We start from the raw sequence: 19,059 nt of genomic DNA on the forward strand, positions 1-19,059 counted from the left end.
GATAAGTATGGATTCACTTGCATTCTTCCCCATGCAGACATGTAGTTTGAGCACCACAATTTGTTGAAGATGCTTTCTTCTTCCAGTGTATTTCTGGTTTCTTCATCAAAAATCAGATGTTCTTATGTATCTGGACTCATAACTGGGTCTTCAATTCAATTCCACTTGACAACATGCCTGTCACTGTAACAATAATGTGATGCTTTTCTTATTATAGCCTTGTAGTACAAATTTAAAAATTGGATGGTTACAACTCAACCAGTTATTCTGCTGTTTAGACTTGTTTTAACTCTCATGGACTTTTTGAGTTTCCATATGAAGCTGAGAATTGTCATTCCAAGATCTGTGAAGAACTGTATTTGAATTATTTATAGGGATTGCCTTCAAACTGAAGATTGCTTTTGGTAGGATGTCCATTTTTATTATGATAATACTTCAGATCCCTGAGCATGGGAAATCTTTCCATCTTTCGATATCATTTAAATTTCCTTCCTCAAATTTTTGAAGTTTTTGTCATGCAAGTACCTCACCTGATTGATCACATTTGCCCCAAATTTTAGTATTGTTTGAGGCTATTGTCAAAGATGTTGTTTCCTTGATTTTTTCCTTAGATCATTTGTCATGTGTATATAAAGGAGGGCTACTGACTTTTGTGAGTAAAGTGTTTAACCACTGTAGGAGTTCCCTAGCACAATTTTAGGATCACTTATGTATACAATCATATCACATGCAAATAAAGATACTTTGGCTTCTACCTTTGCAATTTGTACACCAATGTTCTCCTTCGGCCATCTTATTGCTCTAGCTAAGACTTCAAGTAATGTATTGATTAAGCATATACAGAATAGACAACCATTTTTTTTTGTTTTTGGTTTTTTTTTTTTACTTTAGGTGAATTGCAGCCTGTAGTTCTTATGTTTAGGTGTATTATATGTAACCTTAATCTCTCCAGGACTTTTGTCACAAGAAGGTATTGGGTTTTGACAGATGCCTTTTCTGCATCTAGTGAGATAATCATGCACTTTCTTACTTTCTGTTTGTTTATATGGTGGATACATGACTGATTTTCATATATTGATCCTTCCCTGAATCATTGGAATGAAGTCTACTTGATAATGGTGGATAATCTGTCTGATGTGTTCTTGGAGTTTCTTTGCAAATATTTTATTGAATATTTTTTCATCTATTTTTACAATGGAATTTCATCTGTAATACCCTTTCTTTATTGGGCCTTTCTTTGGTGTGTGTAGCATAGTAACAGTGGCCTAATAAAATGAATTGTGTAATTTGTCTTCTGTTTCTATCTTTCAGGAATATTAATGTTAACACTTTTTTCAAAATCTTTTTGAATTTTGTACACAAACTATCTTTTGACAGGCTTTTTAGTGTTGGGAGATAATTAATGAATTATTTTACTTGGGGTTATAGATTGGTTTAAATTGCTTATATCATCTGGATTTTGCTTTGGTAAGTGGTACCTATTAGGAAAATTATTCACTTCCTTTAGATTTTCAAGTTTTGTGAAGTACAGGTTTGTACAGTAAGCCCTGCATTTACTTGGCATTAATTGTTTGGTCCCTCATTTTGTTTCTGATTTTGTTAATTTGGATATTTTCTCTCTACATTTTAGTTAGTATCCATAATGGTTTGTCAATTTTGTTGATTTTTCTCAAAGAACCAACTCTTTGTTTCATTGATTCCTTGTATTGTTCTTTTTCAGTCTATAAAATCTCTGAGGAACCTTTTTGTTTTCTAGCTTCGCTGTGGTTGTAGATTGTGGGACTAGATAGGGGTGGGATTAGTTGATGGTGAGGGTAATGGGAGGAGGGAACTGGGATTGCCATGTAAAATAAGATTTCTTTAATTAAAATAAAAAATCTATAAAATCTTTTATTGCTGTTAGCTCTGAGTTTTATTATTATTCCTCATGTGTGTTTACATGTTTTGTTTTAGAGCTTTCAGTATACTTTTTACTTGTGGTTATGAGATTTCTCCAGTTTTTTTATTTTAGCAATCACTTAATGCTATGAAATTTCTTGTTATAACCTGTTTGCGTCCCATACGTAAGTGTATATTGTATATTCATTTTTGTTGAATTCCAGATAGTCTTAATTCCATTCTTTATTTCTATCTTGACCCAGTTTTCATTTGGTACACTGTTATTCACTTTAAATGAGTTTATACGTTTTCTGTCGTTTCTGTTGTTTTTAATGGAGAGTGTAATCCTCTTCGTCTGATAGAATGCAGGGAGTTATTTCAATTTTCTTGCATTCATTGAGACTTGCTTTGTGTATGTGGTTAATTTTGGAGAAAGTTCTAGGAAGGTATGAGAAGGTATATTCTTTCATATGTGTGTGAAATTTCCTATAAATATTTGTTAGGTTCATTTAGTTTATAAAACGTGTTAGTTCCAGCAGTTCTCTGTTTAGATTTTTTCCATTTTTTAAAAACTTTTTGATTTCTCTTCACATTCCAACAACAGTTCTACCCCAACCCTCCTCTTACCCTCTCACCTTCTCCCACTCCCCTTCATCTCCCACCGGCAGTCCACTTCTCCTCACTGGTGAGGTCTCCCAAGAGGCCTGGGGCAACATCAAGGGAGTAGTCACAAGCCTCAGACCCAGGAGCAGCTTCAGAGGTAGGCCTGAACTTCAGGCCCAAAGGAGCATCCTCAGAGGGAGCTTCAGGCCCCCAGTATTGCCAAGGGAGCCATGAGCCCCAGACCTGGGAGTACTATCAGAGGGAAGCTGCAGCTTCAGGCCCAGGAGTAAGAAGTGATCACCATATGAAACAAAAGAAATGTAAATTTTTACATTTTTTAAATTTAAATTAGAAACTAGCTTGCTTCACATGTTAATCCCAGCTCCCTCTCCCTCCCCTCCTCCTCTGCCCCCCACCAGCCCTCCCACCCCCACCCAATACTTACTGTACTCCCCAGGGAGGGTGAAAACCTTCATGGGGGATCTCCAAAGTCTATCATATCATCCTGGGCAGGGCCTAGGCCCTCCCCCATGTGTCCAGATTGAGAAAGCATCCCTCTAGGTAGAATGGGCTCCCCAAGTACATTTGTAAGCCAGGCATAAATACAGATCTACTACCCCAACCCCCATATTTTTCTGAGGCTTCCTTACTGACACCCAAATTTAGGGAGTCTGGATCAGTCCCATGCTGGCCTCTCAGCTATCAGTCTGGGGTCCATGAGCTCCCCTTTTTTCATGTCAGCTGTTTCTCTGGGTTACACCAGCCTGGTCTTGACCCCTTTGCTCATCATTCCTCCCTTTCTGCAATTGGGTTCCAGGAGTTCAGTTCAGTGTTTAGCCTCTGCTTCCATCAGCCACTGGCATACAATGTAGTCATCAATCTCGTTATCCAGGAAGGGCATTTAAGATAGCCTCTCCACCATTGCTTAGTTTGCCAGTTGGTGTCATCCTTGTAGATCTCTGAAAATCTCACTAGTGCCAGATCTCTCCTCAAACCTATAATGAACCTCTATTATGGTCTCTCTCATCCTGCTTGCCTCTATTCTTCCCCTGACTCAACCTTCCTGCTTCCCCATATCCTCCTCTCCCCTCTTCTCCCCCCTCACTTTTCCCCAGCTTCATCTCCCTTCCCCCCATGCTCCAAATTCTCTCAGGACATCCTGTACCATTCCCTGTCTCTGGGGTACTATGCCTGCAGCACCCGCGCCACAAGCAACTCCGAGGCATCAGGAAAAGAAAGACTAGATGTCCAGCTGTTTGTACTAAGAAGTGTCTTTATTTTGCAAGTGCTAAGAGGTCTCTCTCTTGTAGGAAGGAGCAGTCTTATATATAGTCTTACAACACAGTAGAAAAACCTCAGGTAGAAAAGAGCATGTTTTCCTCCTGCTAGATGTTGATGTCAGTGGGGGCAATGCGGGGGCAGTAAGCCAGGACTAGAAAACAGGATGTACCTGTGGCTATCAGCTGACAAAAAACTCAGAGACGCTGTGGGGGCTAGGCCCCAACAATGCCTATCTCTTTTAGGGTATTCCCTGTTTCCAAGACTCTCTGGCAGTGGGATTGTAGGCTGACACTCCCTTGCTCCATGTCTAAAATCCATATATGAGAGAGTATCTACCATGTTTGTCTTTTTGTGACTGGGTTACCTCACTCAGGATGGTTTATTCTAGTGTCATCCACTTACCTTCAAATTTCAAGATTACTTTGTTGTTGTTTTTTTCTGCTTAGTAGTACTCCATTGTGTAAATGTACCACATTTCCTCTATCCACTCTTCAGTTGAGGGGCATCTAGGTTGCTTCCAGGCTCTGGCTATTACAAATAATGTTGCCATTAACATGTGGCACAGATATCCTTTTTGTATGAGTGTGCATCTTTTGGGTATATATCTAAAAGGGAATTGCTGGATCTTGTTGTGGTAGACTGATTCCCATTTTCCTGAGGAATCTCCATACTGATCTCCAAAGTCACTGTAAGAGTTGGCACTCCCAGCAGCAGTGGAGGAATGTTCCCCTTTCTACACATACTCTCCAGCATAAACAGTCTTTGCTGTTTTCAGTTTTAGCCATTCTGACAGGAGTAAGATGGTATCTCAGAGGTGTTTTGATTTGCATTTCCCTAATGGCTAAGGATGTTGAGCACTTTCTCAATTGCCTCTCAGCCATTTTAGACTCCTCTATTGGGAATTCTCTATTTAGTTCTGTAGCCCACTTTTTACTTGGATCGTTTAGTGTTTTAGAGACTTGATTCTTGAATCCTTTGTAAATTTTAGAGATCAGCCCTCTGTCAGATGTTGGATTAGTGAATATCTTTTCCCATTCTGTGTGCTGACTTTTTGTTTTGTTGACTGTGTCCTTTGCCTTACAGAAGCTTCTCAGTTTCAGGAGGTCCCATTTGTTAACTGTTGATCTCAGTGTCTGTGCTACTGGTATTATAATCAGGAAGTGGTTTCCTGTACCAATTCATTCAAGAGTACCTCCCATTTTCTCTTCTAACAGGTTCAGTGTGACTGGATTTATGTTGAGGTCTTTGATCCATTTGGACTTAAGTTTTGCGCATGGTGATAGATATGGATCTGTCTGTAGCCTTCTACATGACAGCATCCAGTTATGCCAGTACCATTTGTTGAAGATGCTTTCTTTTTTCCTTTGTATAATTTTAGCTTCTTTGTCAAAAATCAGGTGTTTGTAGGTTTGTGGGTTAATATCAGGGTGTTCAATTCTATTCCGTTGGACTACCTATCTGTTTTTGTGCCAATACCAAGCTGTTTTCAGGAAGATAGCTCTAAAATACAGCTTGAAGTCAGGGATGGTGATGCCTCCTTTGTTGTATAGGGTTGTTTTGGCTATCTTGGGTCTTTTGTTTTCCCATGTAAAGTTGAGAATTGTTCTTCCAAGGTCTGTGAAGAATTGTGCTGGGTTTTTATGGGGATTGAATTGAATCTGTAGATAGCTTTTGGCAAGATTACCATTTCAAATACATTGATCCTACCTATCCAATAACATGGGAGATCTTTCCATTTTCTGTAATCTTTTTCTTTAAAGACTCAAAGTTCTTGCAATGCAGGTTTTTCACTTGTTTAGTTAATGTTACCCCTAGGTACTTTATGTTACTTGTGACAATTTTAAAGGGTGATATTTCTCTAATTTCTTTCCGAGTCCTTGTTCGTGTGTATATAATAGGGCTACTGATTTTTTCGAATTGGTCTTGTATCCTGGTGCTTTGCTGAAGGTGTTTATCAACTGTAGGAGTTCCCTGGTATAGTTTTTGGGTCATTTACATAAAGCATAATATCATCTGCAAATAGTGAAAGTTTGACTTCTTTTTTTGCAATTTGTATTCCTTGATCTCCTTTTGTTGTGATATTGCTTTAGCTAGAACTTTGAGTGCAATATTGAAGAGGTATGTAGAGAGGGAACAGCTTTGTCTTGTTCCTGATTTTAGAGGATGACTTGAATTTCTGTCCATTTAGTTTGATGTTGGCTGTGGTTTGTTATATATGGCTTTTATTACGTTTAAGTATGTTCCTGTTATCCCTGACTCTCCAAGACCTTTATCATCCCAAAGAAGGGAATTGATTACACAATGCCATCACCAACAACAAAAACAAAATAACAGGAACCGGCAATCACTGGTAATTAATATTCATTAATATAAATGGTCTCAATTTACCTATAAAAAGAACAGGCTAACATATTGGACAAAACAAAAGCAGAATTTATCCTTCTGTTGCATAAAAGAAACACTCTTAAACCTCACAGGCAGATATTACCTCAAAGTAAAGGGTTGGGAAAATTTTTTACAATCACAGGGACCTAAGAAACAAGCTGGTGTAGCTACCCTAATATCTAACAAAATAGACTTCAAACTAAAATCAATAAAAAAGATAAAGAAGGACATTTCACATTCATCACAGTAAAAATCCATCAAGAGGAAATCTCAATTCTGAACATCTATGCCCCCAAACACAAGTTATCCTGCATTTATAAAAGAAACATTACTATATCTTAAGTTACAAATGAAGCCCCACACACTAATAGTGGGAGACTTCAACAACCCACTCTTACCACTGGATAGATCTGCAAGGCATAAACTTAGCTGAGATATAAGTGAACTAACAGATGTTATGACTCAAATGGACTTAATTGACATCTATTGAACATTCCATTCAAACACAAAAGAATATGTTTTCTTTTCAGAACCTCATGGAACCTTCTCAAAAATAGACCACATACTTGGTAACAAAGTAAACATTAACAGACACAAAAAACTGGAAAAAGGCCCTGTGCCCTATCAGATCACAATAGCTTAAAGTTAGAATTCAACAGCAACATTAATTTTAGAAAGCCCACAAACACATGGAAATTGAACAATGATCAACTGCACCACCACTGGGTCAAGGAAGTAATAATAAAGAAAGAAAAGCCTTCTTAACATTTAATGAAAATGCCCACACAACATACCCAAACTTATGGGACACAATGAAAGCAGGCCTAAAAGGAAGGTTCATAGCAAGAAATACCTATATAAAGAGGCTGGAAACATCCCACACTAGTGAGTTAACAGAATAACTGAAAGCATTAGAACAAAAGAAAACAACCTCACTCAGAAGGATGACAAGAAACTGTCAAATTGGGGCTAAAATCAATAGAGTAGAAACAAAGAAAACAATACAAAGAAGCAATTAGACAAAGAGTTGGTTCTTCATGAAATTCAACAAAATAGACAAAACTAACCAAAGACACACACAAAGAATATCCAAATTAACAAAATCAGAAATAAAAAGGGGACTTTACAACAGACACTGAGGAAATTCAGAGAATAATCAGGTCATACCTCAAAAACCCATACTCCACAAAATTGGAAAACTTTAAGGAGATGGACAATTTTCTAGATAAATACCACTTACCAAAATTAAATCAAGAATAGATAAACAAATATAGCTATAAACCCCAAGGAAATAGTAACAGTTATTAATAGTCTCCCAACCAAAAGAAGCCCAGACCCAGATGGATTCAGAGTAGAATTCTACCATATATTCAAAGAAAATCTAATATCAATAGCCCTCAAATTATTCCACATAGTAGAAACAGTAGGGACATTGCCAAACTATTTTAGTGAGGCTACAGTTATATTGACACCCAAATGACACAAAGACACATCTAACAAAGAGAATTACAGAGTAATTTCCCTCATGAACATAGATGAAAAAATACTAAATAAAATACTGGCAAACAAAACTCAAGAACAAATTAGAAAAATCATCCACCATATCAATTAGGATTCATCCCAGAGATGCAGAGATGGTTCAACATATGAAAATCCATCAATGTAATCCACCATATAAACAAACTGAAAAACAAAAATCACATGATCATCTCACTAGATGCTGAAAAAGCCTTTGACAAAATTCAACACCCTTTCATGACAAAGGTCTTGGAGTGAATAGAGATACAAGGAAGATATCCAAACGTAATAAAGGCTAAATGGAAACTCAAAACAATCCCATTGAAATCTGTAACAAGACAAGGCTGTCCTCCCTTTCCATATCCATTAAAGTTCTAGCTATAGCAATAAGAAAACAAAAGGAGATCAAATGGATACAAATTGGAAAAGATGTCAAACTCTTGGTATTTGCTGATTATATTATAGTTTACATAAGCTACCCCCAAAATTACAGAGAGCTTCTACAACTGATAAACACCTTCAATTATGTAACAGGATACAAGATTAACTAAAAAAAAATCAGCAGTCCTCCTATATACAGATGACAAATGGGCTGAGAAGGACATCAGTGAAACATCACCATTTACAATAGGCTCAAATAACATTCTATTAATGTGTGTATGTCCATTTGGTTTTGCCTTGCCAGAGATGCCTGACCCTCTTTGTTTCTCAGTAGCTATATGGCATCCCTTTTGACTTACTCACTGGCATCCTTTTCACATAATACTCCTAGTCTGGTGGCCCTGCCTATACCTCCTGCGTAGCTACAACCTGTCTATCCATTGGCTGAAATAATTTGATTCATCAATCAATAAGGAAAACATATATTCACAGCATACAGAAGGATATATCCCATCAGACTTGGAGGGGAAGAAGTATTAGTAAATGTATTCAGTTGGTTTTTCTTTTTCTTTCTTTCTTTCAGTAGATATTAGCACTTTTATTTAATTATTTTTATCTTTTATAAATTTTATACATTTTTATTTTTAAATTTAAATTAGAAAAAGGTTGCTTCACATGTCAATCCCAGGTCCCTCTCACTATCCCTCCCATCCTCCCACACCCTCCCACCAACCCCCCATTATCCCCTCATTTCCCCAGGGAGGGTGCGGCCCTCCATGAGGGTGTCTGTAGTCTGGCATTTCATCCAGGGCAGGGCCTAGACCCTCCCCGAAGAGTCCAGGGTGAGAGTGCATCTCTCATTGTTGGATGGACACTGGACATCCAAAGTCCATTTGTATGCCCGGGATAAATAACGATCTACTACCCAAGGCTGAATAGATTGCTTAGGCCTCCTCATTGACACCCACATTCAGAGGGTCTTGATCAGTCTGATGCTAGATTCCTAGCCATCAGTCTGGGATTCGAGAGGTAAGCCTTGTCAGGTCAGTTGTTTCTGTGGGTTAAACCAGCCCAGCCTTAAACTGCTCATCAGTCCTCCCTCTCTGTCACTGGCTTCCTTGAGTTCAGCTCAGTGTTTGCTGTGGGAGTCTGCCTCTGCTTCCATCAGCCATTGAATGAATGTTCTGTTTCCCAGACTGTCTGGCCATAGGATTGTAGGCTGGCACTCCCCAGATCTATGACTAAAATCCATATATGAGAGAGTACATACCATGTTTGTCTTTTTGTGACTTGGTTATCACACTCAGGATGGTTTCTTCTAGTGCCATCCATTTGCCTGCAAACTTCAGGATTCCATTGTTTTTTTTTCTGCTGAATAGTACTTCACTGTGTAAATGTACCACATTTTCTCTATCCACTCTTCGATTGAGGGACATCTAGGTTGCTTCCATTATAAATAATGCTGCTATGAACATAGTGGAACAGATGTCCTTGTTGTATGAATGTGAGTCTTTTGGATACATGCCTAAGAGTGGAATTGCTGGGTCTTGTGGTAGGCTTATTCCCATTTTTCTGAGGAATCTCCATACTGATTTCCAAAGTGGGTGTATGAGTTGGAACTCCCACCAGCAATGGAGGAGTGTTTCCCTTTCTCTACAACCTTTCCAGCATAAACTGTTGTTGGTGTTTTTGATTTTAGCTATTCTGACAGGAGTAAGATGGTATCTCAGAGGTGTTTTGATTTGCATTTCCCTAATGGCTAAGGATGTTGAGCACTTTCTCAAGTGCCTCTTAGCCATTTTAGACTCCTCTATTGAGAATTCTCTGTTTAATTCTGTAGCCCACATTTTAATTGGATCCTTTCGTGTTTTGTAGACTTGCTTCTTGAGTTCTTTGTAAATTTTGGCAATCAGACCTCTGTCAGATGTGGGGTTAGTGAATATCTTTTCCCAATCTGTGAGGTGCCTTTTTGTCTTGCTGACTGTGTCCTTTGCCTTACAGAAGCTTCTCAGTTTCAGGAGGTCCCATTTGTTAATTGTTGACCTCACTGTCTGTGCTAGTAGTGTTATGTTCAGGAAGCAGTCTCCTGTACCAATTCGTTCAAGGGTACCACCCACTTTTTCTACTAAGTGTTTCAGTGTGGCTGGATTTATGTTGAGGTCTTTGATCCATTTGGACTTAAGTTTTGTGCATGGCGATATACATGGATCTATCCACATTCTTTTACATGCCAGCCTCCAGTTATGCCAGCACCATTTGTTTAAGATTCTTTCTTTTCTCCATTGTATATTTTTAGCTTCTTTGTCAAATATCAGATGTTCATACATGTGTGGGTTAATATGAGGGTGTTCAATTTGATTCCATTGGTCTACCTGTCTATTTTTGTGCCAATATCAAGCTGTTTTCAGGAATACAGCTCTATAATAGAGCCTGAAGTCAGGAATGGTGAGGCCTCCAGACGTTGCTTTGTTGAGTAAGGTTGTTTTTGCTATCCTGGGTCTTTTGTTTTTCCAAACAAAATTGATTATTGTTCTTTCAAGGTCTGTGAAGAATTGTGCTGGTATTTTAATGGTGATTGCATTGAACCTGTAGATTGCTTTTGGCAGGATTGCCATTTTTACTACGTTAATCCTACCTATCCAAGAGCATGGGAGATCTTTCCATTTTCTGATATCTTCTTTAATTTCTTTCTTTAAAGACTCAAAGTTCTTGTGATACAGGTCTTTCATTTGTTTAGTTAGCTTTACCCCAGGGTATTTTATGTTGTTTGTGGCAATTGTAAAGGGTGATGTTTGTATGATTTCTTTCTCAGCCCTATTATTGTCTGTATATATTGGACTACTGTTTTTCTTGAGTTGATCTTGAATCCTGCCACTTTAATAAAAGTGGCAGAGTTTTTGGATCGCGTATGTAAACTATCATATCATCTGCAAATAGTGAAAGTTTGACTTCTTCCTTTTCCAATTTGTATTCCCTTGATCTCCTTTTGTTGTCGTATGACTCTAGCTAGAACTTATAGTATAATATTGAAACGGTATGGAGAGAGTGGACAGCCTTGTCTTGTTCCTGATTTTAGTAGAATTGCGTTGAGTTTCTGTACATTTAGTTTGATGTTGGTTGTTGGTTTGCTGTATATAGCTTTTATTATGTTTACATATGTTCCTGTTATCCCAGATCTCTCCAAGACCTTTATCATGAAGGGGTGTTGAATTTTGTCAAAGGCTTTTTCTGCATCTAGTGAGATGATCATGCGGTTTTTATTTTTCAGCTTGTTTATATGGTGGATTACATTGATGGATTTTCATATGTTGAACCATCCCTGCATCCATGAAACCTAATTGATCATGGTGAATGATTGTTTTGATGTGCTTTTGGATCCGATTTGCCAGTATTTTATTGAGTATTTTTGCATCAATGCTCATAAGGGATATTGGTCTGAAGTTCTCTTTCTTAGTTGTGTCTTTGTGTGGCTTGGGGATCAAGGTTATTGAAGCCTAGTAGAAAGAGTTTGGCAAAGACCCAGGGCTCTGTCTTTTCATCACTTTGGCTAGGATATTTTGTTATAAAATATCACCAGATGCCAAAAAACATTGCAATCATTCTGTATCCTGAAAACCAATATCTGGCTGAGATTTATTTCTTTGTAAAAAAAATAAACACATCCATCTGTTTATCATATCCCAAAATGTGTTTGTATAAACAGTATAGGACAGTCAATGAAATCATACCAAGATCAAGCTTGACATTATTTATTTAACTATACCCTTTGCTTAAATAAGATGAATACTCATACCCATGTATTAACCCATTAATCAAAGTATGACTCAGTTATTATTAAAGAAAAGGAACCTCTTTTGAAGTAGTCATTGGTCCTGTTGACTTTTTGATTAACAATAAGATAAGAAAAATTTAGAGGTCCTCAATCTGCTCACATAATTTCCAAAAATGTGTCAAGTAAAAACAAATGTTTGCCCATGGAGAGCCTCACCCTCCCTGGGGAAATGAGGGGATATTGGAGGGATTGGTGGGAGGGCATGGGAGGAGGGGAGGGAAAGGGAGAGGGACCTGGAATTGACATGTGAAGCAACCTTGTTTCTAATTTAAATTTAAATAAAAAATAAGAGTTTGCAATAAAACTTTTCTAGTTTATAAAAAAGTATGTTTCTAAATATTTTTGTTCATTCATGTAGTTTCAAAGTTGTGTGTGTGTGTGTGTGTGTGTGTGTGTGTGTGTGTGCGTGTGCGCGCGCGCACCCACAAATGCAAAGATGCATATGTGCTCACAACTAGAGGTGATAACATGGTGGAAATCTAAGAAACCCTAAGCATATAGTTCCTGTTTCAAATTTTATGCCAGAGACAGAAGGTGGCTAAATGTTCAGTGAGAGGATGAGTCATGGATGCAAGATTTGCAGGACTGTTCTTTCTTATGGAGTAATCAGAGTTACTTGAAAATGATTATACACTTGGTCTACAGTCCTGAATATATGTGCCCAAAATATGACTTGCAAACATTAAAATTTTGACTTCCATGCAATATAAAATGGATCTCAAAGTATCTCTTACTTTCATATTTTAACTATTAATATTTTCATCATTTCTCAGTGTAATGCCACACCTTTGATGCACTCTTTGTCCCTGTGTCTCAGTAGGTCTTTCTGGCATGTCCGCCATTACCTAAACTTCTACATTCCTTAATGTGATTATCCACTCTTTAGTGTGTCTGTAAATTCATGTGTGAGTCAGGGAAGGCACTGCCCTTAGCTCTCAAGTGTTATACATCTCATTTTGCTGTAAGTAGTTCTGAAAATTATAAACCATGAATTGAACGATTTTTTTCTTGCTCTTTTTATCAAAAGACAAAGACAGGAGTTTGCTTGCTACAAGATGATAATCAGGAACCTTTTAAAGTCCGGTTGCATCTTGCCAGAGACCTTCTGATGCTACAGGAGCAAGATGTGCTGTGTGTTTCTGGTGAGCCTTTCTATTCTGGTGTAAGTATCTCTTCCATTGGTATTTTCTGCTTGTGTTTTGATGATTGAATTGCTTCTTCATTGAAAATGTTGAACATGTTTTCTCTTACTTTGGAACTTGTCAATGATCCTGTAGATAATTTGTGTTTACACTGCTCATTATGCCATGCAGGCCCCCTCTACTTTTTGGTTTTTCCAGGCAGGATTTCTCTGTGTATCTTTGGAGTCTATCCTGGCACTCGCTCTGTAGACCAGGCTCACAGAGCTCTGTCTGCCTCTACCTCCCATGTTTTGGAATTAAAGGCATGTGCCACCAATGCCCAGTTGCTATGCCCCTTTTTGAGGACACTGATTATGTCATGAAACACTATAGACCTTCTCACTTTGTCTACTCAGTCCTTGCTGTAATATGGCATGCAATGCTATCTCTATTTTCTGATTATGAGAGAGAACAGAGCTGATTTTCAGTTATGCAACCTAAGACCCTCTGTCATGGTCTTATTATGATAATGCAACTTTCTTGTTTGGTGTTGATTGTGATGATAGACATCACCTTCCAGTGTCCTTGCAGAGAGAGGGTCAAGGTAGTACTATCTGAATTCAATGTGAATTATTGTCTCCCTAGACTGTATGAGAACAAGTCTGTAGACATCCAGGATAAAATTAGAACAATTAGCAATGGCCATTTACTGTTCTAACAGATGTGTGATGTTCTGTTGAATCCAACCTCATGAAAAAGCCAAAAACATAAATTGTTTCATAAAGTCAATTTGTATACCTTTTAGTAAAACATCACTCTGTGGAAGATATCCTTAGCTGGCATTGCATTTAATTTGATAAAATGTCAGTCATAAATCAATACAAGTTGTATAGTTTTTGATTGATTGTGTTCCATTACTGAAAATACCATCACATCCAGAATAGGACTGAACAAGGCCCCCTGAATGTGGATGTCAGTTGGGGGCCAGGGCAGTCTATAGGGTCTCTAGCAGTGAAACTGGTATTTCACTAGTGCATGAATGGACTTTGGGAGCCCTTTACCTATGGAGGGATACTCTCTCAGCCTAGACACATGGGGGAGGGCCTAGGCCATGCTCCAAATGATATGACAGACTTTGATGATCCTCCTTGGGAGGCTTCACCCTCCCTGGTGAGTAGATGAGGGGTGGAGGTTGGTGGGGGACACAGGAGGACAGGAGGGAGAGGGAACTGGGATTGCTAAGTAAAATAAGATTGTTTTAATTTAAATTGTATGTATGGAAATTTCCAGTCAAAACAGCTAAAACACATAGCTCCACAAGCTTTTCCATGTGAATTGCAATATAAACTAATTAGAGATGCCAAAAAGATTTCAGATTTAAGGAGAAGTTACTCATAGTAATGTTGATAAATGCAAAAGAAGATATTTGGAAAATTAATTAACCATGTATAAGAAATACTTCCAGCAAAAATAATGTTTCTGGTTATTTAAGAATGAAATAAGTTGAGAATCAGCATGAATCTCATTTTGTCTGAAGTCTCTTCTGAGTGTTCCAGCAGAGACAGAAATTCAGAATGTGGGTACAGAATATGCTATTTGTAAGGGAGCAAGCAGAACTGATGTATTTGTACATTTATGATTTGTTACAGAGAAAACTCTAGGAAGTCTACAACAGATGGACAACTCAGAAATTTGCAACACTTAGGGAAAAAAGAAGTGTCTCAAGACAGATATATTTCCATAGCTAGCAACAAGCAATTAGAAAATGAAACAAAAATGTAATCTACAATTTACCAAACTAAAATTTATTTGAAGATGAATTTGGCATGTTCATAATGTCTATCCCAAAGGCTTCAGACCATAGCAAATATTAATTACTGAAATAGGAAATGGAAGAAAAATAACAGTGACCAAAATGAATTAGAATTACATATTGAGCAGATATTCTCCCCAGTACTCCAAATTACACTAAGGTAGAACATATTTTGGTATCTACGTATAAATACAAAATGTTTATGATAGTCAAAATCATCTAAACAAGGACAAAAATATTGTAATGCTTATAACTTACTGATTTCTAAACCAATGATGAAGTTCTCCTATTAAATACAATATAAGATTCCCTAAGTTAGTAGTACATATTATATAATCTAGACATAGGATCATGCTTTTCTGCTCAGCTAACCTTCTTATAAATTATTATGCATAGTATGAGACCTACTCCTGTATCCATTTCTAAGTGTATTGTTAAGTGCCAGAGTATATTTACATTGTAAAACTAATGGTAATATCTACTCCAAAAGTTTTTCTTTTGTTTTTTCGAGACAGGGTTTCTCTGTGTAACTTTGGAGTCTATCCTGGCACTAGTTCTGTAGACCAGGCTGGCCTCGAACTCACAGAGATCCACCTGCCTCCCAAGTGCTGGGATTAAAGGCATGTGTCACCAACGCCTGGCTCAAAAATTTTTTAATCATGCTACACTGAAACTGTGTACCAAGTCTAACCTCCAATGTCCTCTTCCTCTATGTCACTGATGACCACTCTTAGACCTTTTGTTTAGTGACAATTCTAAGCTAATCACACACAGTCACTATCTTACAATGTTTTATTTTGTTTATTTTGGTGATTTCTCTCAGCTTAATGTCTTTAGTATTCATCCATATTGAAACATGCATAAGAATTTCTTTCTTTTACAAGGTAAAACAGAATTCCATAGTGAGAACACACAACATTTTACTTATTTGTGCACCAAATTATGGGCTTTCAGATTGCTTCAAACTTTTGATACCCATTAAAAATGCTTCCATTAACATACAGGAGATACCTTGGCTACCACAAGTCAATTTTTTATGTGTAGCCTTATGTAAACAATGTCAAAATTGCTTGATGAAACAATACTAATATTTCTTCTTTGCCTATACCTTAAGGGATCACATCATAGAGCCATAATGTTAAATATAAGCTACGATACCTTATATTTAAAAAATTGATAATCAAGCAATTTTTCCACACATTGTAGAGATCAGGGATAACAAGTTCATACCTGAATATAGTAAAAGCAATATACAGTAAACCAACAGCTAACATCAAACTAAATGGAGAGAAACTCAACGCAATTCCTCTAAAATCAGGAACAAGACAAGGCTGTCCACTCTCTCCATACCTTTTCAATATTATACTTTAAGTTCTAGCTACAGCAATAAGACAACAAAAGGAGATCAAGGGGATACAAATAGGAAAAGAAGAAGTCAAGCTTTCACTATTTGCAGATGATATGATAGTTTATATAAGTGACCCAAAAAACTCCTCAAGAAAACTCCTAGAGCTGATAAACACCTTCAGCAAAGTGGCAGGATACAAGGTAAACTCAAAAAATCAGTGGCCCTATTATATACAAACGATGAAGTGACTGAGAACGAAATCAGAGAAACCTCACCCTTTACAATAGCCATAAACAGCATCAGAAGCATTCTTTATTTTATGATTTGCCTCATGTCCCTATAAACTCATTGCTATGCTAACCATATATGGCTTTAATTTTTCTATCTGTCCTTCTGTACCTACATACGCTCAATCTACTTTGCACTTTGTTTTACATGAGATAAAGTTTTTTTACATGAGATAAAGTTTGAATCTCTAGAAGTTGAACATTTGCCTAATGCAGAAACCAATTTGGATGCCGAAATTTTTGTGAAATTTTTGTTACAACTGCAGTTGTGTGTCTTAAACCCTTAAATTCGATCCCATTTATTTGTAGTTTCAGCTTTGGTATCTGATCATTTATAGCAGTTTTCCAAAATACTTTTTTTTTGTTGTCTCTCCTGAACCTTTTGTTGAAGCCATGCTGGGTTGTATTCTATCCCGAGCACGGTAGTTTTTAACAACAGGTAGTCAGTCTTTTAATTGTTCTGTGGATGAGCTTCTTCAGCATTGACTTTGAATGATTGAATCAAAATTTGATATTGGGGCCTGTAGGAGGATCCTCCGGTAATTCCACAACAGCAAAGATTACCTTGCTTGTCCCTTGTTGATATGCATTCCTCATTCCAGGGCCAGCCTTTGCCTCACCTTCTCCATACTCCAGAAGGCTGAAGTTTCTGTTTGGATTATATCTAGAAAAAAATATTGTTTCTAGGAACAACTTGCCTAGAATCCCTTTTCAAATGATGTTGTTTACCACAACATCTGACAATTTCACTTTTCTTAAAAATTTTAGAAACCACTTCTCCTTTCCAAGTGTGAGATCCAATATCAGCTATATTTCAAATTCATTTACCTATTTGTATTGATCTTGCCTTTTAAAAAATCATGCCTTTGCATTCTGAATTATAAGTTTCAAAAACCAAAGATTCAATTGATATTTGTCTACCATCTGGATTTGATATTGTTCTATTTACAATTGAAGTCAATATTTGTAAAACATCAGTGAAAGCCTTTTGGGGAGCCTAATTTAACTTCAGTAAATGAAACAATCCTTCCTCCTGATTGTTTAACCTTTTCCCTGCCATTCAAAGCTGGTACACAGCATAAAGCCAAAGTGTGATCCTCAAATTCAAACTGTTTGCAAATCAGCTGACTGACCTTTACTGAGAAGCTGGTCTTGAGAAAGTTCAATACCTCTATCCCCACTTCATTCTTCTATGACCCTAGATTCCTCTCTGCACCATATTTTTCTTTGTAACTGAGGATCAACTTCAAATACTGCTGTACTTAATTGTTTCCAATCTTGTGGCCCAGAAAATCTAACATCTGCTTTGTAGAGGCTGATTGCATACCACAGGACATTATTGCTTCCTTTAGTTTCTTCAAAAGAATCATTTCTACCAAATCCTCCATAACTTCTGCAATAGCCCTGGGGGTGCCTATCATCTCATGGTCATTTTTTAGTGGTAACTGAACATGTTATATCATTTTTCTAATAACCTTAGGCCATACCTCTTCAGTTTCATAATTCAATGATACAGTTGGTTTTGCTCTAAATTCCTCAGTCTGTGTCTGGGTATTTTTCTTATTTTCATTAGCACGTCTTTCTAAGGCTACAATAGTAAATGCCAAATTTTTCTATTTTCATTAGTAAGCCATTCTAGGGATTGTGTGTTATCAATGATAGGCCGTCCTAAAATGTGTATATTATCATTACCAAATCCTTTGTAGATTTGTATCTTATGAGTCAAAATTTTCCCATTTTTATTAGTAAAACTTTCTAAGGCTTGTATCTTATCAGTAGAAAGTCTTTCTAAAGCTTGTATCTTATCAATAGTAAGTATTTCTAAGGTTTGTATATATCAGTTAAATTGTCATATTTACACGTTTATTAAACCACTTTTAAGGATAAAATATGAATTACCAAAATGATAGCAATTATAATCAGTATTATGCCAATTTCAGCTAAGTGGTTTATCCACTCCTTTATTTGTTTCCACTTGCAAATCATGCATAGTACTATTAGGCAGAATTCTTACTACCTGTATTTTGATGTATTAAAATGGGAACTATTTTTCTTTTAAAAATTATTTAGCTCTCTCCTTAAGGATTTTCCAAGACTCCACAAAATCTGCTGAGTTCTCAGTTTGTCTGCAGCAACAATACCATCAGTTGGAGGCATGAACCCCTCCTGCAATATTTAAAAGTGAGCCACCTTTCTGGATTCCCGAGAATACTGACCAATTGCTTGGAGAGAGGCTCAGATAGCATGTGACATCTCCATCTGTATGGCCCTGCCATGAGTTGGAGTGCCAAATGATGTTTTTCTTTGGATTAGTTACTGCACATGAACCTACTTATATATTAATTATCATCTGAAACCCCACAAACCTGCAGTCACTCAGGCCACAGCCTGGCATGGATACGGGTTCATCAGCCCCATCTCTACCACAGCTGTCATATGTATGTTTATATTAAGTCTCTATTATTCTATTTGCCAATAGAATAATAATATCAATAATATCAGAGAGGTTGATTAGCAACTAACTGACCTTGCTTTTTTTCCTGAAGATATCAAAAAAAATCTTTCTCCTTGTTACAGAACCAACAGGAAGCTCAAAATCTAGTCCCTGTCCT

The 19,059-nt window shown here is 37.2% G+C and overlaps 1 protein-coding gene across 10 annotated transcripts in view; it reads left to right on the forward strand.

Annotated features, from left to right (window-relative positions):
- The window catches only part of Sntg1 (syntrophin gamma 1), a 533,425-nt gene that overhangs the window by 237,384 nt on the left and 276,982 nt on the right, over positions 1-19,059 (forward strand). For 9 of the 10 annotated variants that reach the window (XM_040757759.1, XM_040757755.1, XM_013124464.3 and 6 more), the window contains one exon: positions 12,906-13,040. The exons of the other annotated variant lie outside the window; for it this stretch is intronic. In XM_040757759.1, the coding sequence (XP_040613693.1) occupies positions 12,906-13,040 (135 nt within the window). The remainder of the gene's footprint in view (positions 1-12,905; positions 13,041-19,059) is intronic. 10 annotated transcript variants of the gene reach the window in all.

Source organism: Mesocricetus auratus, unplaced genomic scaffold, assembly GCF_017639785.1.
Source record: "Mesocricetus auratus isolate SY011 unplaced genomic scaffold, BCM_Maur_2.0 Super-Scaffold_100015, whole genome shotgun sequence".
Lineage (NCBI taxonomy): Eukaryota > Metazoa > Chordata > Mammalia > Rodentia > Cricetidae > Mesocricetus > Mesocricetus auratus.